Here is a 26420-nt window from a genome sequence, read left to right as displayed (position 1 = left end):
AGAAAAAGAAACATTGTAGCAGTTATATGCAAAGTAATTAAATAAATGCACAGAAGTAAATGAATAAAATTAAACATGTGGTATCTCTTCCAAAAGAATCTGCTTTCCAAATGGCCATAAAGAACCAATTTTGTGCCGGTGTGGAATTTCATTTGTTTTCATTAACACCTCAGATTTGCGGCCACAGAGAAAGGAGGGATGCAGGGAGGAGGACCACTTGGAGCCCCCAGAGCACGTCTGGAAATGCAGTCCTTTCTGCTGGTCCCATCATTACTCGGAGTGGTAAGAACGCTCCTGCTTTTGTGTATAATAATAGACTGTTCCAAAATGGCTTATTACTTGGCTTCTAAGGAGAACTCAGAGTGGTTTCTAAACAGCACTAATTAACTGTGAAATAAGATAAACTGCTAAGCAACTTCAATTTCACAGTAGTTTCCTGTTTACTCAACTTTCACACAAAGGGCAATATTGGCTTTACAATATTGGCCTTTTTACACATGCGCATGCACGCGCTAGCGTGCGCGCGCGCGCGCACACACACACACACACACACACACACACACACAAGTATACAAGTATACGATGCTGGACATTTTTCATTCTCCCTACCCCTGAAGACTGGCCTGCGTGAATTGCACTCATCTGCTGTTTTGCCATCCAGTCTTTGGTTGGGCTTGGCTAGTAGGTAGTGCTATCAGCAGATGGAAGTGTCTGCATAACTCCTCCCAGCCAACTTTTCTACAGAACTAGAAACCCTCCCTTTAACCCATAGGCCAGGGAACTTCTTGACTTTCTCTTGTGAATTTCCTACATCTGTATAAATAGTCCCATTAATCTTTTCTTAAAATGCCCAATTTTAGTACCATTTGTTTCTTCCCAGATCCTGAATATTACACATCCCTTCTAGTGCACTCTGCCATGGTCATGAATCTAATAGCCACAACTGTTTATACACATATATTCTCATGTATACAAGTATTTGTGTACACACTCTCCAGAGGAATACTGCTTTAAGTCAGCGTGAACCCAGGGACATTTGGAATCAATTGGATAAAACAGACATGCAGTGTAAACAACACAAACTTAAGTCAGAAAAACTGGTTCTAGCTCCAGCTTTTGTCTAAACAAGCTATGTGATGTGGAATTGTATGCCATTTCTTGGGGCAAGTGTTTTTTCATCTTTAAAATGAGGGGTTTGAAGAAGTTGCCTTTAAATTTCTAACTCTATAGCTCTAAATTTGTCTTTAAAAAAAGAAGAATTCTGGTTTGGATTATATTCTAGTCATTGTTTCTCAATTTTATATAAGCCATAAGGCTATTACTGTATTTCAGTTAGATTATTTTTACTTTTTCTCCCATGCATCCTGTTCCACAGTGAAAAGAAAGTTTTGTGTGAAATAGGTAATTAAGGAAAATAAGGTTTTGGCCTAAAAAGTTTAGACAATTTCTTGAATTATTTACTCCTCTGGTTTGTGAAGAGCATTATTTAAAAACAAGCTAATAGGTTTTTAAAAATAATACAGAAATTTATTAAATATGAAATTTCAAACTTGGTCTACACTCTCTGAGGTTTGGTATGTGTTTTCAATGGTTTGAAAATGACTGGTTTGTGGTTTATGAAAGGCCCAATTCTTATCTAGCTGTCAGAAATAGTTCATAGAATTACACTACATGGAAACTCAACTCTTGTTGCCAATAATTAGGAATGCTTTTGGGAAGGCACAATAAGAAATGTTTTTATTTCTATGGAACATATCTAGTGTTAGTTTTGTAGAAGAAAAAAAAATCTTGAAAGCGACATTTCTCTGCCCATGTTGAGTAAATGGCTTTTCCTCTTTATTAGCCTCCTTGCTTCCTTCTTACCTGGGCCAAAACAAATTTAAATATTACAAAGTTTAAATAATTTGTTAGTGTAAGATACGTTCTTATAAAGACGAATGTTTCTAAGGCTCCCAAGTCCCAGTAAAGATTACCGAGTAGAAGTGTCTAATTCTACCATAGCTAACAGCTAGACAGGTTTGGTAGGTTTCACCTAAACCATATTCAGTTGCCCAAACTATCTATGATAAAACCTCAAAGAGTTAATGCCTTGATCACAATGTCTCTGATATCGTGTCTGGATTTCTTCTCTTCCAATTTCAACCTATTTCCACCTTAAGGATAATATTCATTTTCTCACAGAATAGTTTTGTCTTAGTCACCCTGGTCTCTTCATTGGCAAAGCCCCCAAAGGATCATGTTCAAACCTGCCAGATGCCCTTCATTCCTCTGTCACTCTCTGTGGATTTATTTTTTATAATTTTGATAAATGGCCGTAGGACGGTGCTCATTTGAGGGCAATCGTGGTGGCCTCACTGTCTAGAGGGCCATATATGACCGTGTTCACATTATGATACTTATGGTATCCAAGCAAAAAATATTATTTTAAATTCTATATAAACACAGAACTCAGAAATCAAGCCATATTCATCCACAGGAAAATCCTATGTGAACTTCATGTCTAGCTTAATGACCAGGGCTACCTTCTTTTCTCAGTTTCACCTCATTTTTAACTTAGGTCAGCTAGAATTTATCTCTCTAGATCCTGTGGCGGGTTTTATATAGACAAGTCCAATTTCAGGCTTGATTTGCTCTCTTCAAAGCTCTCTGGTACTTGGGGATTTTTGCTTTGTTTACTCATTGAACCACTCCTTTCCCCTAGACAACTGACTTATGTCAGGTTTAATAAGTTGTTAAAGCACAATACTTTTGTTTTAATGAATCAGACATTCTGCTTATACTTACTTAACATTGTTAATCCTTTTGTTGGTTGATTTAGGAAAATATTCACATCTTTTCAAAGTTTAAAATCTTCAAAATTCCTGAAGTGTCCTTATTTTACATCCCCATGTGCTAAAATTATTCGGTAGGGAAATGCTTATCATGGGGAACAATTCTGGAAATTCACAAGTGCAAGCACTGGAACACAGTAGTACCTAATTGTTTTATTACATAAATTCTGATGGGGAAGTCCAAGCCAAGCTATTCAACTTGTGTCATTGAGTTTTATGGGGAGTTAATAATTCATTCAAGCCTCCACATGGGACAGGCACTCTGCTAGGAACTGGGAATACCCCCAGAGAACAGGCCACAGTCTTTGCTCTCAGGTATCTTAGCATTCAAAGGTAGAGATAGACTATTAACAAACATAACACAATGGAAGGTACAAAATTTGGAGGTTCTAAATTTGAAATATGTGGTCCACTTTACCACAAAGGTAGTTGAAGATTAAAAAAATAGTTTGCTTGTGCTAAGAAAGGAAAAATATTTATTCTGTATATATCTTACACTGATATTTACTTTTTCCATTTATTTCTACTACTTATATGAGAGAAAAGCAGAGAAAAACAATTTATCTTCCACTTCTGGCTTTCAAACAGCTGTGGTATTGCTGCCCTCACTTTCTTCCTGTGGGTCCTCAGCTAGCTGTATGTTTTTTGAAGAGTCCACCAAGTTTAGTACTCCAATCTGTTTTAACTCCAGGATGTTTCTTTTAGCATATATGTATATGGTAAGACCAAATGGGTGTGAGAGAAAAAAAAAACAGAGTTTGTGTTGAAAAAAAATCTCCTGGAAAATGTCTACCTCCATTTTGGAGCTAGATCAAACTTCAGTAGATGGGAAATTGATGGATAGTGGAAACAGCAACCAGATAGCTTTATCCACTATTGAATACAATTCCGAATAATATTCAAATATTACATGCTTTGATTTTAGTCATCTGCCAGAGGTAGGATGCTTTTGGTTTTTCAGCATCTTGGAACCTGTAGCTGGTAGGACTCATTTGACATTTTGTCTCAGGTGAAGATTTTGTCCACAGCCCAGTCCTCACGAGTGGCACCTGGGATATTTATTATTCTTCCGGAAGTGTTGGTGGTAATGTGGGAGAGAAGGAGGATATCCTGACTTCTTTTATTAACTTCAGGATGCAGAAAATAGTAGGGGCATCCAGTCCTAGGATCACCTAACTTGGTCACCTAACTTGGGACACATAGGAGGATGGAGCTCTCTATTCTTTAAAAAAAAATTAAAAGCAAGTAAGTGTGATTTATAAACAATGAATATCTTTGAAAAAGGAATTTTAGATCATTATATATTCTCTTCCATGTTTCAGTGAGGCAGCTTGTCTTGGAAAGGGAGCATGCATATATTTTGGGAGAATTGTTCACAATTCATTCATTTTATCCATTTCCATGAGAAACAATGTCTTTATAAAGTAGTGTGGGTTGGAGATTAGGGTTTTCCTAGTTTTCCTAAGGGTGTCCCTATTATGAAAATTTATGCTGCCCCCCCCTTTTGTCCTATAGTGGTACACTGCACCATTCTAAAGAATGCTATAAATGAGAATTCTATTAATTCAGGGCATTGCACTTCAGACTCAACAGCAGAATCATCATTTATGCCAAGACTCATATGTCTTAAAAGAAATGGCTTCAGATAGCTTATAAATATCACACCAGGTTCTTTCAATCAATTGTTTCAAATACTAATCTTGGGGTTTCATATGGCCTGAGTTATTCATCTTTATAACTAAAAATATTCTCCATACTTGGCTACTTTATATGATTTTAGGAAAAGGATTCTGAAATTGAAATTTTATTTAAACATATGCTTACCTTATCACAGAGGCTGTGACAGATGGAAGATTCTTCTTCTGTAAAATGGGGGCAGCAATAATATCTAAACCATATGGCTGTTATGAGGACAAAATGTGATGACATATGAAACAGCACTTTGTAAACTTTCTGGAATTACACACATGTTCATTGTAATAATATTTATCCTCCAAAATCAAACCGGCAACGGCACACATTTTATGGTTCAAATAACGGACACCCACAGACACATACGCACCCAAATGTTTAAGGACAGAAATGAAATCCACTACATTGTACAGGATCAGGGGTTAATGGCTATATGATTACAAAATGGGTAACACAAGTTGGGAAGCCAGGTGAATGCATTCATTCCATCTATTATTATGTTTGCCAGAGATGAGTAAAAAATCAACAGCTTTGATCTTTTACATAACAGATACAAAAAAAAAAAAACCCTACAACTCAAGGTTAGGAGTCATGTTTTCCTTTCATTTAGTTATCAAGTGTGAATTTATCTTCTTGGAACTTAAAATGATGTTTTTGCAGATTATGGTGGGCAAATTGGCAATGCTTAAAATAAAGTGGCACTAAATAATGAATACTTCTGTAGAACAGAATAACAAATGGCAAGTTATAGGGCTATAAAAATTGTAATAGCTGTTAACAATTACTGCCCCCACTAACCTGACTAAAGAGATAATGATGAAGCAAAGTTGGCAAGAAAAAATATAGTACAGTATATTTTGTGATTCTCCTTGTATGCCCCGGGGCAGTGGCAGGGTGTGGGCCTGGGGAATGGATAGATAATAAAATCTTGGACACGTGAAACAGAAAATGTGAAAACAGAATTGTTTCGGAAGATTCTCATTATTGCCTTACCCATGAGGCTTGTGGGTGAAGGGAAGGGCACATGTAGGTAAAAAGTAATCACATAATTATAATAAACCTAGGTAAATATTTAAAGATACAATATTGCTTTCCTTTTTCTTTTCTCCTCCAGATGAGACTCCAACCAACAATTCACAGCTTGGTAAGATAACAAACATATATTGAAAATAAAAGTATGATTTTAAAAATTTTTAAGTATTTTTTGATGATCAGTTGCACAACTCTAAACGATGAAATGTATTGAGTTCTGGTTTTACAAGTTTTTATATTTTAAATAATAGTTCACTGAGGATTTCTGGACTCATATGTGACCTGTTGGTCAATTTTTATAGCATTTTATAGATGATTTTGTTTTTGACTGCTCAGGGGATACCTGACTTCTAACCCATATATTGGATTGAATTATAGTCAAATAGATTGTAGCATGAATCATTGTCATGCTGTTACTTTGCAAGATCGTAATGACAGATGTTTTGCAGGTATAAATTGGGATGAAGTGAGATAAATCTGACAGTGGACCTTCCCACTGTTTGTGTTGTGCTTGCAGGTTCTCCAAGGGAACCTCCCTTCCAGCTGAATGCCATCACCAGTGCACTGATATCAGGAATGGTCATCCTGGGAGTGATGAGCTTTTCCCTTCTCCTGTGCTCACTGGCCCTTCTATACAGGAAGGCACCCACCAGTTTGGTGTTGAATGGCATAAGAAACCCAGTCTTTGACTGACTTTAACAGGTCCCTTCTCTCAGGAGGACTCACTGACTATACCCTGTGTTACTGCAGTCAGTGTTTTCATCCAAATTGAATGCCAGCCAGCATTTGATATTTGTAGGTTTGATAGATTTCACAGTGTAGTTCGTCAGCATGACGATAGTGAAAGAATTTGGGTGGTATTGTTCTCGTCGCGTAAGTATGTGGTCAGCCCTATTTGTATGGCACCAATGGGTAGAATGACAACAAGCCAACCATATTCAGGACTCAGATCTTACAGGATCAGTCATATTTCATTTTATTTCAATTTTCTTTTGATAATTCATTGTTATAGAGATAAAAGGTGGGCATAGAAAAAATATACATTTGTTACATTTTTCCCCCTAAGCATTTATACCCAGTGTGCTGGCATTTAGATTGTTTATGTGGTCCTAAATTGAAAGTTACTTTTTTTATTTGTTTTTTTTATTCCAGATAATTCCAGCTTGGGGATATGTTTTAATTGGACTGGTCGATTTGGACACCTGAGATTTAATTACTCTTTCTGTGACCTGAGTTTTTGGCTGATTTCCATGTCTGATGACATTCATTTAAAAAACAAACAAACAAACAAACAAACTCAGGAAATGTGTCTTAACCTGGAGCACCTATTTGTGTAGCAGAATGTAAAAATAGTTGTTAACCTCTAAAGGAAACCAAGTGACCCTAGGTCATTATTCATTTACATGGGAGTGGCTGTGCTCAGTTTTCTCCTGGTTCACTGAGAACGTCAGCACAAGTTCACTTTCCTCCCAGGTAAACAAGTCAGCTGCATTTGCAGCTGTGCTTCCAGCAGTGAGGCAGCTGCAGAGATCATTCTTCATTCAAGAGCCATTGCATGGGAAAACAAACCATAGTTGTGGGAGTGGACATTGTCCCCACACATAAGCATAATGTTCCCATGGGGTTTTTAGCAACCTAGTTTCCTTTTGTCCCTATGACAAAGAGTAAACAGGGTAAGTGTGTTTTGCAGAACATTGTTGAGTCTGTATGAAAAAAAAATGTCCCTTTCCCACAAATTTCTGATGCTAGCAAAGCAAATAATCTGGAAGAGCCCTACTTTTTAGGTGTCTTCTTGAACGTGTCATGATGGCCATGGAATAAACAGTATTTTCCTGTAATAGTAAACTGCAAGAGGTTGTGATCCTTTGTCAGTTTTTCAAAAAAATGTTTAAAAGCCACGTATTAAGCAGCCTCTGTTCTTAGCAAAAAATCATCCTTTTCTTTGTTTGGTCTATTCACACAACTGAATAGAACAATTCAGTGACGGGCATCAAAACCTCGCATGTGTGGGGGCGCCTGGGTGGCTCAGTCAGGTGAGCATCCAACTTCGGCTCAGGTCATGATCTCGCAGTCTGTGAGTTCGAGCCCCACGTTGGGCTCTGTGCGGACAACTCAGAGCCTGGGGACTGCTTCAGATTCTGTGTCTCCCTCTCTCTCTGCCCCTCCCCCGCTTGTGTTCTGTCTCTCTCTCAAAAATAAATAAACATTAAAAAAATAATAATTTAAAAACCTAGCATGTGTGGCTACTACAAGTGCTATGTTAACCATAACAACTGCTGTAGAGACTAATTTCTGTTCAACATTTGTGACCCATTATTCACGACTTAATTTACTATATTATATGCAAATCACTATACAATTTTAAATTTGTTTCAAATGAAGTACCTATGCTCTAAAATTAGTAATTAAATCAATCATCAAATCAAAATACATCTTGTCTCCAATTGCCTCAACAGACCAGAAGTGTTTATATTATAATAATTAGTTATCAGATTGCCTCAACTTTCTCTTTCAAGGTATAGACACAAAGTGAAATGGGATCTGGAAAGTCTTCAGATAATTTAATCAATATGAAAAGGTCTAACACTTAAAAAAGCAATCTCCTCTTCCCTTTGTTTCTTCAAGATCACTTTGAAGTGACCATTCTGAACTTTGATCTGTGTAAAAATTTATTTTCTACTTTAAAGGGAAAACTCCTACAGAAAAAAATGTATGGACCATGCATGCTACTTATGTGACCTTATATGTGTACATGAGTAGTGCTAAAATAGTCTAGTAAATCTATTTCAGATACTGTAAGTGAATTGCCATTAATCTGAGTATTAAATCCTGTGCACAGAATACTATCATTGAAACCAGTTTGTCAGTTTGATTTTTGTGCTTTAGGGATGGCTGCTGTTTCAGGTGTTGCCCTTTTACATTCCATACACCACTTTTAAAAACTCAATAATGGACACATCATTTTGCAAGCAACTTACATCTCACATTACTTTTTTTGCCATCCTTTCATCATAAATGGGAGGCTCAGAGCTATAATGAGACGAACTGGGTTTGTTTTATACAGCTTTGTTCTTCTCAACCTGCTGTTATGTGTAGTATTTAGTTACATTGAATATTTTGGTTACTATAGTGTGAAAACCTTACGAAATATGTGCAAATGTTCCTTCAGTTTTAATACCTCAAACTGTTTTTTTGCACTTCAGGGGTAAGGTCTGATGACATGTAAAAGGTGATTGTTTAATAAAATGATTGTAAATGAATATCTTTAAAATAGTCACCTGGTTTTTTTAAAGATATTTCTCTTTCCTACCCTCAACATTCTCTTCCTGCTTTCAAAAACATTAAGAAATATTGAACTTAAGCCACCTAACGCAACAGGGAAGGGCGTTGATCTCCGAAGCTAGATGAAGCTTGCTCTCTCCATATTGAGCTCCCTGGTTACGGCTCTGTCTCCATCTCAGGAGACATATCCCAGAGATCAGCTGACGGTAAAAAAGTGTTCTTTACCTTGCATGTGAACACTGACTAAAACTGAGCCTATAATTTTTAAAACTTTGAGGGGAGAGTAAGGACTGGAAGGACAAGGATTCATCTGCCCAGAGTTTCACAGGCTGTCATGACAGCTCCATCAGGGCCTGGCTGTCGTCCCTTGTTTGGGAAAGTGACACAGAGTTGAAAAGAGCTTTTCCTGACTCAGAATCTAATCTTACAGAAGTGAGTGCTACTCTGGGGCCTTGAGTGCTGGCACTTAACTTTGGGAGCGTCGCAGAAATGGTGGTTCATGAAGGGACATTGTCAGCTGTGGAAAATATAAGATAGTAAACTTCTAGAAGTGAGAAAAGAGCAGGAGAAGTCCATGGGAGACAATTGTTTGTGAACATATATGAGGCATAGTTTCAGGGATTTCTAGAGAACTTGGCAGGAGAGAATTATAACATGGTGGAGAGCCTTCTATTATGACTGTGGAGGCTGTTAGGCTAGCACACATTGGCTTTCATTCCATATTTATAAGGAAAAAAGCAAGCTGATCACAGATCAATTGCTTTTGAGATGAGGTTCATCAATTATTTACAAGTGAGAGACATTTAATATAAAACAATCCAAATATGTAATTTAGAAAAGATTGTAGTTGGGTAGTAAACAAAACAAATATCAGGGTTACCTATGGTATTAGGGTTTTCCAGAGAAAAGGAACTAATGGGCTATATGTACTGTATATGAAGAGGTTTATTTTAAGGAAGTAGTGTGCACAATTCGGGAGGCTGACAAGTCTCAAGATTTGCAGGCAGCAAGGCCCAGTGGAGCTGGAGGTGTAGTTCCAGCCTGGGTCCAGGGGCTTGAGAATGAGGAGCTGATGGTGTATTTCCAGTCTGAAAGCTGGCAAGCTTAAGACCCAAGAAGAGCTATTATTTCAGTTTAATTCCAAAGCCAGGAATGAACCAGTGTCCCAGGTTGAAAGCAGTTAGGTTGGAAGGAATCCTCTCCTGGTCACAGGAGGTCTTTTCAGCTTTTTTGTTCTAGCCAGACTTTCAAATGACTACATGCGAATCACCCACATCAGGGAGGGCAATCTGCTTTGCTCATTTATTCAAACGTTAGTGTCATCCAGAAACACATCATAGACACACCCAGAATAATGTTTGACCTAATGTCTGGCAACCTGTGACCCAGTCAAGTTGACACAAAATGAACATCACAGATGGTAAACTTGTAAACACACCATCAGTATGTCTCACGCTGCTGAAAACCAGAAGTCCTAACCAATCTAATAGCAGTAAGGGAATGAATAAACAAAAATGTTACAACAATTTGGCAATCTACGACTGAAATGATTTTGAAACACTTAATGTCTAGAGGTGGAAACTTATGAGCAGAGAGGTCCTCTTTTATAGTAGCTAACAATATGGATCAAATAGAGAAAAGATAGGGCCGTGAGTAGGTGGGCAGTGATGAACTCCTCATGCCAAATTATCATATACATCAGGAGAAACAGGGCAGGAGAGGCTTGGCATCAAAGCACTGATGGAACCACATCCCGCAGGGCTGGCCCTGGTGCAGAGTGGGTGACGACATCAGCAGTGACAATAGGCCAGAAGCCCTGAAGAACATAAAACTGCAAAGCAGAGATATTGGGGGCAAATGCAACAAAGGAAGTGCTGGATGCTGGGAGGAGAGGCACCTTCTTAGTGGGAAGGAATTCACTAATAGGAGACCAAAGGAGAATGTTTGGTAGATGTTACCCACATTTGTCAGGATGGTGGTCCATTTCCTCCAGAGGCTCAGAGGAAGTGGAAACTGGATCAACATGTTACATTTTTGTGTTTGTGAGACTATCTTGCCTGATTGCTTGTTGGTAAACAGCATCAGTCTCTACAAATTTGAATTAACACAGGAGAACTCAAAAAAAAAAATAGCCTTGGTTAATGCCAGTTTTTGCTGAGATAGCAGGGAGTGAATTGGTTTGGGGACTTCTAGACATGAGATTTTGGAAATCTCTGGTCAGGAAACTTTATTTTCTTTGTGTTCTTGAAAAAATGAAATTGAGAGCTCAGATTATCTACATAGTTCAAAGCTCCAATTCCCTTTGCTCAAGTATCTGGATATTTTCTGTTTTATTTAAATTGCCAACATAATTACCTCAATTTTCCGTTTCCCTTTTTACGTTGAAAAGCGAAGCGTCATCATTATATGTTTAGTGAAAGTCAATGTGGCCCAAATTTTGAGGTTAGTTTCCGTCAAGGGTATAGCTCTATTAGCATTGCCCAAAGCAGAATCCATTACTGAATAGTCCTGCTGGTTTGGCTAATCAACTAACACTGGAAGATCCTGGGAGAGTTGTGGTTTGACAATTTCATGCAACTTTGCCTCAAAGTTATACAGGTCCTTAAGCTATTTCTCCTCTTGTATGTAGTTTGTAACTTTTTTTTTTTTTTACAGTAGTGAACTATTGACTAAAATGAAAAATAACTCGAGAGAGAATATAGTACTTTTTAGAAATTATTTACCACTTGGGAATTGGAAATGATCTGCTCTTTAAAAACATATTGTTTTGCTAACATATATTTTGCTGTTGCCAAAATGAGATGGCAGAGAATAATGCAGAGTGCTCTCTCTGGGCACCGGGAGAGAAAGAGAACCCAGGAATCTCCCTTAAATCCTATAGGGATAAATCATGATATTTTGGGGGGCATCACCCTCACTCTCAAAATAGAATAATAGGGAACAAAGGTGACTCACTATCTCTCATCAAAAGATTTATCAAAACTGTAATGCTTTTTTCCAGTTTGTCAATGGATATGTAATGAGAATTTGTCTCATTTCACTCTCCACCATTCTTGACTGTAGCCCTTATCCCATGATCCAAAATGGAGAAACGGCCAAAAATAGAAGCAAAGGGCATATAGCATCAGTAGTGTAAAGAAGTCTCCTGGAAGCTGCCACAGGACACTTTCTTATTCCACCAGCCAGAACTCAGTCACATAGTCACAGTACTAGCAAGGGTGCCTGGGAAATGTATCGTGGGTCTCCACGTGCCCAGAGTTATCAGAGGATCTGACTTAAACCTATGTTACTCAAATAATGTCATTATTTACTCACAGTCTTAAAATATTAATTACATTGATTTATGTACAGGGATATTTATCACTGTTATTTTTAATAAAAAAGTATTATATGTTACTTAAGTGATCCCACATGCAGAAATCTTAGATGTATTGTGGTACTTTTCTGTGATATAAGGATATGTAGACACTGAAAATTAGTTATAAAAAACCTTTACCAAATAAGAAAATGCTATAATATGAAAAAAAAACCCAAAAACAGAGTACAGGACCATATCTATAATATGAGCTCACACAGAAAAAAGACAGGAAGGAAATTGATAGAAATGTTAACTAAGGCCAGTAAGAAAAAATAATTGGTTTTGTTACGAGTCTTCTTATGAGACTATCATGTTTTCTTCAACTATCCACATCATTTAAACCAAAAGTAATTTTGGTTGTCTAATAATTTAAAAGGTAAGGAAAGTGAGTATATTATTGAGATAATTGCATCAATTCTCAACTTTATTTAGTTTCAGCTACTGAAAAAAAAAATCTTTGTACCTAATTTAATAAGCAGACACATGAAGAAAAAAGCCCAAAACTTTCTGAGAGATAGTGAGAATGTAACTGCCTTGCTTATGCCTAACATTTTATTCAATTGTTAATTTTAACATTTTACTCAATATGCAAATGGTCTGCAATGCACTTTAGATTATACAAAGGCAGATACTAAGCAGATTTGGGGGAACTCTGGCTTCTATTGACAGCAATGAATGAACTATCTAACTCATTGTTTTTCATTTGTGCATTTGTTTTTCCCACATCACTAGCATCCGTTATGGTTAGCCGGGCTCACACTGAAAATGAGTTTATGCTCTGGGAAATGGTTGAAAAGCATCATCATCTTCATTATGTCAACAATGAAAATTATGTTTGTCCATGCTGTCTGGAGTTGATGGCTGGAATGTTTGAAAACAAGATCCAGGCATTTTCCCTCTCACCCTGAGGAAAAAAAAATATCCATGCCAGTGTTATGTTTTTATTTTACAAATAATCTGTTTTCCCCTTGCCCTTTAGATCTGAGAAAAGCTGCATGTAGTGAATGCTATTTGAACATAGAGGCAATTTCCAGAATGAGTATAACGCCACTGCCTGTCGATTCTTGAGAGAAATGGCATATGAAAAACATACAGAAATTCTCAGGATAACCCCCTTCAGCTGAACACTACCCCATATTTTGAAGTAAACAAATAACTATTCTCTATGCATTTTCACCTCACCCCATTTCCCCTTCAGAACAGTGATAATTGCTTTGTCGACACTTCATATTTCTTCCATTGCCTATTAAGTATTCCTGAGAATGGGTGGACAGAAATTCATTACAAATATAAAGCCTGAATTCCTACAGATCTGAGGAAAAAGGTTGCAGTGGCTTTCCTCCATTAACTTATTAACTCTTTAAGTTAAATTTTTTTCTCAACAGTGGATCTTTGCTCAAATGGCACCCAGTGAAACTAACTTTATACATACCCAGAGGTTTTGAAATAATGGCTTAAAGACTGTGTGGTTTTTCCTAAATTGTCAACTGTACTGTTCAAAAGATGTCATATTTTGCCTCAACTTAAAATCAACATTTTTCTTTCTTCAGATGGGATTAAGGGAATAACAGAGCCAAGGATAGCACATAAATGTGTATCTTTTGCTCTTCAGCCTAAATTACTTCCCCCAATATCTAAACTCCTTGCTAACTCTAAATGGAAGGCAAGAAGTAAAGAATAATGTGCTATCTTAAATGTAGATAGAAGATAAGATGTTGAGACTAAATTTTAAAAACCACACCAGGATATATTCATTCCACTCTCACATTTAAATAATACTTACATTAAATAATTGCTCCAAAGGAACTGTCAAAATGAAACAGTCATAGCTTTCCCTAGCTGAGCTCTGATAACTATAAAAGTCTAATGTTCACAGTGAAGCTATGAAAATTATTAAAAAAATCATCTGCAAAACATGAGCAAAACCTTATTTCTATCTGATTATTGACAGAAAAATGAACAAGTCCAAAAATATTGTTAAGGTGAAACTTTCCAGATTATATTGATTATCAGGGCTAACCCAAGGAATCTAAACCTTGTAGGAAAAAATAGAGTTTTGTTTGTTTGTTTTGTTTTGTTTTTGTTTTTAAGTAGGCTTCACACCCAGCATGGAGCTTGAACTCATGACCCTGAGCTGAGATCAAGAGTAGGATGGTAAACCGTCTGAACCACCCAGGCACGCTGACAAAATAGAGTTTTGAGGACCTATACATAAGCTGCAAAGGTACAAGCATTATTTTTTTTTTAACTTTGATCTGAATTGTCATCTATATATGTGCTTTCTGTGTTCAGGGAAAATGTGAAGCTCAGTATGAAATGCAGAAGCTCTACAAATCAGTACTGAAAGCTTCCTGGGGTCCTTAGAGTCAAGGAATTGAACCCTTTGCTTTTTAAGTAGATTGCTCATTCCTGGTATCATGTTATGGCCAACATTGGTCTGGATTAAAGATAAATGAATTAGAAACTAATAGTCCTTAAAGTATGGTCTCCAACTAGAATCATCAGTCTTACCTGGGAAGTTGTTGCAAATGCAGCTTCTCAGGACCCAATCTAGACCGACTCAAGCAGAAACTCTGGGGGTGGAGCCCCATATTTTCTGCTTAGGAAGCTCTCCAGTTGATTCTGCTGCATGCTGAAGTTTGGGAACCATGCCTCTAGAATAAGACTGAAGGCAATTCCAGAGAGCTGAAAAGAGATCACCGTAGATATGTGGCATCGTGTGCATATTATAGAAAGGAGTCATGCTACTTTAGTGTCTAGAACTGGAAATATAATTGATTACACTTTCACTTACTGATCACCAGGGCTGATTCAGATGACCTGGACAGGTGTGTACTTTCTCTTTCATACTTCCTTGTATATTCTCTGGAGGCAGTCATTTATATGCTTAGATATAGGGGATGAACTTTCCAATTAGAGAAAGACTGTTCTTTGATCAAAGATACATGAGTACTAGAATTCTTCTGCTGTCTGTTCCACATCTCTTAGAGACAGAGACTGCTCCTGTACATGGAAAATATCTGTTATCTAGACTGTATAAATTTGGTCTCTGGCAATATTGTGTAATAGAAAAAAAATGTGCTTGGGGATCAGACCTGATTTGAATTATAGGTCTATCAGTTGTTAGCTGCATGACTTTGTGGAAGTCATTTGGCTTCTTTGAACTTCACCTTCCTTATCTATGAAGAGAAGATACTCACATCAACTTTTGGGGATGTTAAAAGATACAGTGAGGCATGTTAAAAATTTTAAGAGTTTATTTCAGCTTGAGTCATTTGAATCGGGCAATACCAAACTGGAAGTGGTTGGAACATTTTGCCAACAGGAGCCAGGGGAAAGACTTCTGTAAAGAAAAGGCAGAAGCAAAGAAAGGAAATGATTTCTTGGCTGTAGCTTGAAGCCTAGCTGGCTGTTTGTGACTGGTTGTCCTCAGCATTTCGATTTCATTACCTTGACGCATTTACCGAGTTGGATTTTGGTTCTCTCAGTTTGGCCTCCAGCGCAATAGAGCCACCTCAGTCTAATGGCCTCATTCTTTAATTAATTTAATAAGGTTAATTTGAGGACTGGGGACAATCTGTGTAAAGGCCTGGCACTCAGTAGATATTAGACCTTCCACCTTGCCTGATTTCTCCTGACTATTGCTTCTGCTCTTTGCCATTGTTATGACTTCTAACTTCTTTGTTTGTTTCTGTATCTGTATAGTGGTGGGAGGTTAAAAGTATGGCTTGCGAATCAACCTACCTGGGTTTGAGTCTTTTCCCTGAAACATACCTTGTAGTTTCCTCACGTGTACAGTGTGAAACATAATTCTACTTACCTTCACAAGTAGTTCTGAAGAATACATGAGTTTAAGTTGCTTATTCAGCGACTGACATATAGCAAGCATGCTGTTACCATTAGCCTCACTCCTCCCTGTGTGTCTTCACTTTTCTTCCTTATCCTGCTTCCACCCAAAAACATAGTACTTTGATGGAAAAAAAATCATCTACTAATGAATTCATTTAGTAAATCTTCCTGAGGATCTACTATGTGAAAGGATTTGAGCACAGATAAATCCCTGCCTTGAGTTTTTAAAGTGTGGATTTGCATTTACCACTTACTGCTTCTCCAAGTTAGTTTTCTAATCTGTAAAATGGGGATAATAATAATTCCCTCTGTATTTATGTTAAAGTGTTGCAAATAAAGTAATAAATGCGATTCCAAAAATTGAAATGAAAACTTTCAAACGCATACAAATATAATCAAACCATAAACACTTCTCTGGATAGCATAGCATCAAGGCAGAGGAGTACAGATCTTGTTCCTCCTTTCCATGTATATCCCCCAGCTTCCTATTTGTATTTTCTTGGGCAGCCTCAGTGCTTTTATTAGAATGAGACAAGGGAGAAGAGCAAATTATTTAACAAGTAAGAAATAAATAAAAGGACCAAATTCACAAGGTTTGGCTTTTTTCAAAAGCTTAAACTAAAGCTACAGATATTACTTTAAATATATTGTATATTACCAAGGTAATTTTTTGGAAAAAATGTTTAGCTACTATCAAGACTCTGGAAACAAAAACATGATTTATGAGCATCAGGCTAGAGGTCGCTGAATGACATTTGAGTGCCTGTGTGTTGGGGGAGGTGCAGGTCTCTGCTTGCTCCAGGCTGCTGAAATGCAGGTTATGGTAGATACAGACTAGAGCTGAGGAAGAGAAATGTGATGGTATAGGGGTCCCTTCTCCATCCTGGGTGATGGTCTTAAGTTTGTCTCGCTTCTTGTAAGACCCATTGCCATTGGATCTCTTGGAATTCTCCAGTCATCTGTGTGCCCATCAGGCTGCACTCTTTCCTGATACTTGTCACCTCTTGTAACTGGACTTCAGTTCTAATCTCTGACTCATTCTGTACTTTTCTGACAACCTGCGTAGCACTTTTCTCTGCCTCTCTTCCTATCAACTGCTGCCTGGGTGTCGTCCTGCTAGAATCATGAGCCACTGAGCTCCTTGACCAAGCCCCAGTATTAGAAGATTCTTCTTTCAGGTCTTCTCCTCTATCACTTCTGCCCCTTGGAATTTATACAAGCCGAGATCATGTCTAAGTCCTCTGAGGTTTGATTTTGAATTTTAGATGGCGGGACAACCCCCCAGGATCCTGGTCATGTGGATTCGTATTCATGCTTATTCTCAGCTAACTTCTCTCATGCTGTATTCAGCGCAGTCTCAGAATCTCTTACAGCCTAGATCCTGTGGGTCAAGAGGGAGAATCTTTCGAAGAGAAAAAGTCATTTCAGACTTCCCTAAGCACCAGTTTCAGAGACCCAGGCCATTCATATATAACATTTCTAAGAAGGCAAGAAAAAATATTATTAATTAAATGTTTAATCCTTATTAAAGCTAGCATATTAATTTTAAGTAGCTTTAATTTATAGTATAGCACAATATTATTTATGGGCAGCATGTATACTTTATAGCATAGAGTGCCCTCTTATATAATCGATGTGTATAGGATATTTTTGCTCATTTTATTGGACTCTGAGCATAATTTTACTATTAAATATATGGAAGAATTTTATGTTTATTTTTATGACATCGTTGGCCTAAGCTAGGCTTACTTTTATGCCAAATCTCTTGTCAAGAACACAGCTCTCAATTTCAATATGGTTTCTATGGGAAAATACATAAATACATAGCCTTTCATGAACATCTGCTTATCTATAATTTTAATAAAGCTAATGGAGTGAGACCTGGGTTTTCTTATTTCTGTTGAAACATTTTTCCTCCTTGTGTTTCCCTTTCCCTCTTGGGATAATGATTCCCCTTGAGGTTATGTTGTTATGTTATATGGTGGTCAAGTCTTCTACTATGAATGAAACACTCATTTCCTTGAGATACAAAATTCTCAGGAAACTAAAGTTTTTAAAAATGCGTGCATGTGTGTATAGACATGGGGGTTGTATGTCTAAATGTATCACAATCAACAAAATCCTTAATTCAAAAAATTTCAATTAGGCGCTTTTATTGTTGGTGCTTTAACTATTCTTCTATCAGCGTATTTCACTTCATAGCCTTGTTCAGAGATCTAGATTTTATTGGTCAGTGAGGCCTGAAAGCCATTCCCCTGGTTACCTGGAACAAGATGGAGTCTGACAGATGTAAATGTGGTGGAATTACAAGTCATTTGTGGTCAGTAATAAAAGTAACCTATACCATGGGTTTTAGGTTGTATGCAAAGTGGGAGGAATTAGTGATATGTTAGAAAAAATATTGAGTGAAACTCTTGGATACCTATGTTCACTTTGGTAAATCATAATGTCTCTAAATTTCCATTGGATTCCTTATTGTTATATGCTTTATTAATTTCCTATAAGAAATGCAAAAACCACATTTCTTCTACTTCATAGGTCAAACTACTTCAATATATTAACATCTTAACAAAAGTAGTATAATTACATGTGGAAACATATGCATTGTAACTTTAAGTTTTCCACACTTGAGGAGAGAATATCTGTTGAGCCTAACCATGTAGCCTTAGGTTAAACCAGAAATAAGTGTAATTTGATAATTTGAAATTCCCATCTTAGACTTTATATAATAAACCAAACATACTAAAATGATAAGATCTCTTAAACAGCAAATACATAATCATCTTTTGTTTGTTATTGAAAGCCTTTAATTTTATGCCAGTTGTTCTTTGTCATTATATATTTTAAGATGCAAATCCTCACAACCATGTTTTTATACTAATGAAAAGTCATATAAATTTAGACACTATTTCATTGCATCCATGCAATGTTCATTTCAATCCGGAGTAAGCAAATATTTCACATGCACACAGTGAATCTCTTATAGTCCCATTTTAAGCTTGTCAAGTATTCTGATTTCAATCCTATTTGACCAATTTAAATTGCAATTTAAATGGTTAGATTCTACCATTAGATTTTAATTACCTTCAATTCTATCAGAGTGGGTTCCAACCCTTTGTAGCAAATTCATTTCCTGCTTAACCAAAGAGACAATACACTTTAAATAGACTACCCCCTCCCCCATCAGTGCTTTCTCTGGAAAGGGTTTTAACATAGACTTGTCTATTTCCTCTCTTACTACAGGAAAAACTTATGAATAAAATAAGTGACACACCTATACAAAGGAAAGACAAGATGACAAACATGATAATATTTACTCTATGGAAAAAGATGCTCATCACTTCTTTAACATTTTGTGGCTGAGTGGCTTTATCTTTTTAACTAGAGACCCTAAATGCTGGTAAAAGTATGATTCTGCACCTTTAAGCCTTTCTTTGTTTAGGATATTTTCAAATACAACCTCTCTGTAGAGAATGTGAGTGACTAATTAAAGTACATAGAGAAAAAGAAACTGTCACTAGGCAGCCTGTGATTTTAAACATAGCATAGATAAAAATCATAGTCAATCTGACGTGTACACATTTACACTTACATAAAAATACACTGTAGAAGATGAAGCAATAGAAAGCCTCATTCTTATTCTTGATTTAAGCTATAACCAAGCATTTCTGGACAAGTCATTAATTGTTTCATGTCACCAGGGGTCCACTTAGTGCACTGAAGCAGTAACTTCTAAGTGGTCCCACTGGTCACAAAGATTTAAGGTAGGATCCAGAAGAAACCCATAATAGTTTATACGAGACTGCTGGAAGTCAGGCATGTTGGAAATGACTTTGTGACTGCAAATGGTGATGTTGGCAATGCAAATATTGTCACATGTGACTAGGTGGTAAAGGAAAATTATTTTCTTCACTTAAGGCTTAAGGAGTTTTGATGTGACCCACGTTTGAGAGTAAAGGTGACTCTATTATATGCTACAGCATCTTGGCAGAAAAGCTTCCCATTATTTGTACACCATTTTAATCAAAATCTAGTTTGGCGAGAGACTGCCAAGTTTCTTTAAGTGGGATCTGTTGCCATTATAATAAAATCTGACAGGCTCCTGGCTCATACTTTAAAGGAAAGTACTATTTATCCTTGAATCAAATAATGAATAGCCTAAAAAAAAGGTCAAATTAAATTTTTATAAGATCTGCATATCTTCCATAAAACATGCAGATATAAACAGCGTTTGCTTTTATGGTTGTCACACAGACCAGTATAATGGAAGGTGTTACAGGCTAAAGTAGTTGACCTCTTCAGATTCAGACAAGTGTGAGCTTTGTCACTTGCTAGCTGTCTGATCTTGGACATGTTTTTTAATATCTGCTAAGCCTTGGTCTTCTCATCTGTGATCTAGGATGAACAACATAGAGTTATTGTAAAGCCTAAATGAGATCGCCTAGTATAAATTTTTAGCACAGGCCCTAACACCTCATTTGTCCTCAACGTGTTGTTGCTGGTGATGGTGATGATGATGGGTGACTCTCAACTCAGACTGAAGTCCTAGGCCAGTTTTCTCAACATCCATTCAAGTCAGAGTCTTCAGTTCAGCCTCCAGAGTGTCTCACATCTGTGCTTTATATTCAGTCCTGTCCTTTTACCTTATAACAGGTTGTATTCAAATGAGAAAATTCCTGTGAAGGAACTTTGTACATCCTAACACACTGAAGAATTATTAGTTACATTAAACATTTTATTGAAATTCACCAACACTTTAGTAATTAATTCAATGGTATCTTTGCCGCTCCACGTTCCAATCTATTCTTAAGTGTGCTGCCAGATGTACCTTTTAAAGTGTATCGGGGCGCCTGGGTGGCACAGTCGGTTAAGCGTCCGACTTCGGCTCAGGTCGTGATCTCACAACTCGTGAGTTCAAGCCCCGCATTGGGCTCTGTGCTGACAGCTCAGAGCCTGGAGCCTGCTTTGGATTCTGTGTCACCCTCTCTTCTCTGACCCTCCCCTGTTCATGCTCTGTCTCTCTCTGTCTCAAAAATAAATAAACATTAAAAAAAAAAAGTGTATCTTTTTTTTAATGTTTGTTTATTTTTGAGACAGCGCAAGTGGGGGAGGGGCAGAGAGAGGGGAACAGAAGATTCGAATCGGGCTCTGCGCTGGCAGCAGCAAGCCCGATGTGGGGCTCGAACTCAGGAACTGCGAGATCATGACCCGAGCTGAAGTCAGACACTCAACCGACTGAGCCACCCAGGTGCCCCTAAAATATATCTTTTTACATTACTTCCCTCCTTAGATACTTTCCATGGCCCTTCAGAATGATGGACAGCACTCTACTGAAGTGGGCCATTGTCTCTCTTTACATCTTTATCATCCAATATTTCCCCTTACATCACACCAACACTGTGCTCTTCAGCACTTCAGAAAGATGCCCTCCTCTAAATTTGTTCTAACTTTGCCTCATTTTAGTAGTCAACTCTTTAATTGGGTAAATACTGATTGCACATTTTTCCATGTTTTCTCTCTGTACCAAATTGTCTATTTCTCTTTCCACTGTTCAAATTTCTATCCTCCAAGCCCCTACTTAAAATTTTGTTTTTTTCTACGTAGCTTTTTGGATCTCCCAGGTAGGAATCACTCTCTCCCTTACCTGCTCTCCATTTTCTACACTATATCCATATTCACCCTTTTTTCTATGTTAGTTTGCCATTTACAACAGTCTGAGAAGTCTGGAAGTTAAGGACTACGTCACCATTCCCCCAGCCCCCAATTCTATAATTCTCAGGGGAACATCCTTCGCAAGGAGGGTGCTAAATCAGAAGAGATATTAAGTCTTTATTTACAGGTATCTTTGTTAATACTAAACTGTACTAAGTGAATAGAAGTGGCTGGCTTAAAAACAAATCCCCCAACTCAGAGGGGATAGAGGTTGGCTTTGATGTTGTCTTCTTTTTTTCACGTACTACTCTTATGCTGTACATTCTTTTGATATTTATTTTAGCTAGAATTCACTAGGATAAAAATGTTAGGTGAAAGCCCTAGATAAAAGAGGGAGAAACTACCAAAAGTGTCATCTGTGGACCCAAGTCTTTGTTCTGAAGTGTTTTACTAACACCTATGAAAAATCCCCACTGTCATATAGCAACAACAAAAAGCACATCTATAACTCCCTGAATTTTGTTTGCCATTTGATGACAACTTGTATTAACCTGACCTGGTCAGCTGGGTATTCAGAGTAAGGTGAAAATTCATCACAGAAAAGAAATGGCATTTTATCAATGGCCATTCTCCTCATTTTCTTCATCCTACCTTACCCCAATATTTTATGGTTCTCTTTTAGCCCTAAATTGCCTTTCTGGGTGAGATGTTGAAGATTGAAAGGCAGGGTTAGAAAATACTTTTCTGTCCTTCACCACCACCAAGGTGCAAGATTATCAATGTTTACCACATCTATTAATCAGGTAACATTGCAAGGATGACTTCAGGCTTCTCAAATCTTATTTCATTCTTCATGTAAATCACAGGACACTACTGTGAACTGTGTGTAAATGTAATGGGAAGAGTTATTTGGGGACCACAGTATTGATGGCTGTGGGCAAGGTACTGTTATAAGTTTTGCCATATCTTTGATGGAGTAATTAACTGGATAAAGAACATTGTCCCTTTACGGATTTTCAAATCCAGCCAGAGACGTTCATTTTTCTAAATAAATGAATGAAATTGGTCAGCAGCTACAGTTGCATATTACCCAGCCTTATGGTCAATGAAAACTAATCATCTTCCACTATGAGGAATGAATGATCTTAATCCCGACTGTTTTTGAATACCGATTTAAACATAAGACTAGATAGACTAAAGTTAAAAAGAAAATATACTCATCCTCAAATTAGCAATTATGTTGGGCAAAACAAATAAGTTTGTTGTTGGCTCATTGCCTGACTGACAAACTAAATCAGACTGGAGAAAGCATTGTCTTTTTTCCCATGTGTCAAAATGTTGTTCTGGGCTCCTTGGTTCCTGAAATGGCCCTACAATAATGCTTTTCATTCTCCTGACATCCCATGGGTTTTACTTTGCATCAGATCAAGGTGAGAGATGTATTGAGTGCTTTTGTTTCTGTGATCAACTCCTCTCCTTTCATTTAAAGGTGCATTAAACACGGTTTACAAGGATATTCAAATCACACAGGTTTTCCTTTTAAAGTTTTCCACTTCATAGAACAGAGCAACCATATCATAGCTACATTGCTATTTGTATTGAATCCACTGTTTCAGAAAGATATTGCCTTCTAAACTGCTGCTAGCCATAAAATGAATAAAATATCAATGCTGAGCTACAAGGTACACACCAGATGTAACCATGCTTTTCTGGAAACTATGCCCACCAACAGGAACTATGTGAGAAATTCGCCCTGAGCATTTTCAGCCTCATAAACAGGACTCTAATTAGCACTCTGATAAATACTTCAACAACTAGCAGACAGAGTAAGCATTCTGTGGTCTAATTTATACAATTCTTTTGACATTCTCTGGTAAAGAATGATAAGCCATACTGCTGATACCAGGGATTCATGAAAGCAATAATAACATTAACCCAACTCTATTTACAAAATAATTTCATTACACCTCAATTGTGAACATCTCTGCAAATGATGAATAGGGATATCAGGGATAAATCCAACTTATGGATACTTACGTAAACTTTTAGCTTTTAGCTTTAGATTCCTTTACCTCTTATTCTTTTATTAAAACTCCTTACTATAAATGCAAATGTACACTGATGTGCACTGTCACTCCCTTCTGTCTATCCTTGCTGAGGTACACTAGGCTTTTGCATATTCAGGAACCAATCCATTTGGACCAGATAGAACAAGTTGATTTTATTGAAGCTAACCTATGTTAGACTCGGGTTACAATGAGAAGTTATACATACAGAAAGGTATGCACCTTTTGGTCAGAATTCACACAGAGGAGTCAGGAAGTACTGAGCAAAGTCTCAACAGCTACATACTCAGGCCTCATGGAGAACTAGAACTCAGTAAAAATTCTATCTGCTCTAGTGGTTCAACAACAATTCTGGTAATGAATTATTCCTCAACTCAGTTTATCTCTGTGATTCTTTCTGTACTTCTGTTTCTGCTTTTGATTGAGGTCAGGCCTACCTCCTGCTTTACTCATGGTTAAGATTGTCTAATGGCTCCTCTCTATTACAACCTATCTTTCTTCTTCTGTGCTACTATATCTTCTGAGTCTCTCTATACATTGTATTCACGTTTCTCAGGAAAATGATCTAATCGAGACAGATAAGCATGGTCCCACACAGAGCAAGTATGATAGATATTTAACTCTAGGGCACACATCATAGGCTGTGTAAGCCATTGTAGGGTTGAGTGACTTTGCTGTAGGGGTTCTTCAACTATAACAAAGGTGTTGGGTGAAATTGTCCAAAACATGGTGACATGTGCATTGGAATCGAGCATCTTTGATTGTGGAGAAGACACTCATTTCATTTGTGAGCATTGAATTGTGAGCAGACAATTCCAAGAAATTGATGAAAAGTGATACGAAAGAAATGTAATGTCTAAGGGAGAGAAAGAGGAGCAAGTGGCTTGGGAAAAGTATATAAAATTAATACTTGATACTCTTTTTATGTTCCATTTCAAACTGATAGTAAGTATAACTTTCTAGGAAGAACTCTTTTTTAGTTCTTGAAGAAACTTAGATATTAAAGAAATTGCCACCCAAATTGTCCACCAAAAATACATCATCTGTTAAATTAGAGCTGTGTTTGCATGAGTTTGAGAATGAACTTGGGCCTATTTGGTGGTCCTGCCACTCTAGAGAATGTCAAGAAGTACCTTAGAATCCCCTAAGGTAATAGTTGTAAGGGAATAAAAGATCATCGTCACCAAACCTCTTATTTTACAGTTGAAGAGTAAGTCTAAGTGAATAGTCCAAGATCTCACAGCTAATTATTTCCTAGGTGCTGCATCACATTATAAAGGACAGGTTCAGTGGTCTAGGAAAACATTTTCCCCTTAGATTCTGTGTTGCAGCCAGACCACTGTGAGCAGCACTTCTGAAAAGAAGCCTACCAGTTTCAAGTGATTACTCCATCACTTAAAACTCCCAATCAACAGACCAAAGAAAGGCCACAGAATTTATTTGAATTACTGACAGATGTCTGAGATAGCTACTTTCCCCCAGCTTTGAATGTTCAAATTCATTTAATTCCTCATGTTGTTTCTATAACACTAAAGAAACGTTAAGTTATAATGCCATTTGTCATTTGTCAAAGGATGTGATCTTACTGTTAATCATGGCATCAATAGAATGCATAATTATTATTTGTTTCTGGCTTATATCACAAGCCACATTTGAAGCTTTACAAAGATACATGCAAGGCCTTAGGCCAGGAATCAGAAGCTTTGGGTGAGGATTTCATATCTTCTGATTATCTTTTATTATGACATTATTTGTATTCACCCAATTACAATCCTGTAATTTTGCCTTCCATAAGGAATATGTCATACTAAGTCAGACATTTAGAGAACAAGAAATTAAATCAAAGTGAGAAATCCTGGGGTATAAACTATGTTCATTTAGACACTTTACAGGTACCCAATGTAAGCGATAGATGTCTTACTCTCTCAGGTTCACCTTTCCTTATCCCTATGGCAGCTCAGCTTTTTATTAGATTCTTGGTCCTTGACAAAACAAAGCCAAAGCCGCTGTTTCATTCTGGAGGCACATTCCTAGAGAGAAGATAAAATCACTTTCTGTATCACTTCCTAACACCCCAAACTGGGCAGAGAAGAACAGGGTTTTCAGGGTAGAAAAGCAATAGTGGAATCTTGTTGCCAAGGAAAGAAAAACATATAAACCTGTTGGAAAATAAAACAAAAACCTCTCACCCATCAAATGACCACTCTAGCCAGCAATAGAGCTTAAAGTGCTTCATAGAGCCATACTAAGTTGGCAACAGTAAATTACTGGATTCAAATATATTGTTGGTATTCAGAGTCTCAGAACAATCCCCCTGTCTCAGTTTTGCTCCACTTATGCTCATATTTTCAGTAAGTTATGGCCAACAATCATCTAATATGTTTTGACTGTCAAACTTTTATGCAATTGGTAATGATCCTTCCAAAATGGTTTCTGTGGCCAATGAAGCCTTCACCCATAAACCATAGACTCAGGAAGGAAATAGGGAATGACCAAAGCATTTTGTGTTTGCATTTGTATTCATTTGTATACAGGCCCATAATTCCTAATGGTGCATCCTTTCATTTTCTAAATATCACTCTTAAATGCTACAGTAATGTATATGGTTCTAAATAACACCAAGCTTTTAAATATAAACTCTTGTCCTTGTCATATCTT

At 37.2% G+C, this 26420-nt stretch overlaps 1 protein-coding gene across 1 annotated transcript in view; it reads left to right on the top strand.

Moving 5' to 3' along the window:
• The window catches only part of ZPLD1 (zona pellucida like domain containing 1), a 42747-nt gene extending 36085 nt beyond the window's left edge, over nt 1–6662 (top strand). The window contains exons 8-10 of the mRNA XM_032594605.1: nt 174–282; nt 5638–5667; nt 6073–6662. Coding sequence (XP_032450496.1) covers nt 174–282; nt 5638–5667; nt 6073–6248 — 315 coding nt within the window. The 3' untranslated portion in view covers nt 6249–6662. The remainder of the gene's footprint in view (nt 1–173; nt 283–5637; nt 5668–6072) is intronic.
• The last annotated feature ends 19758 nt before the right edge of the window (nt 6663–26420 follow it).

Source organism: Lynx canadensis, chromosome C2, assembly GCF_007474595.2.
Source record: "Lynx canadensis isolate LIC74 chromosome C2, mLynCan4.pri.v2, whole genome shotgun sequence".
Classification (NCBI taxonomy): Eukaryota; Metazoa; Chordata; class Mammalia; order Carnivora; family Felidae; genus Lynx; species Lynx canadensis.
The sequence above is the reverse complement of the archived record's forward strand: the minus strand, read 5'-3'. Positions and strand labels throughout refer to the sequence as shown.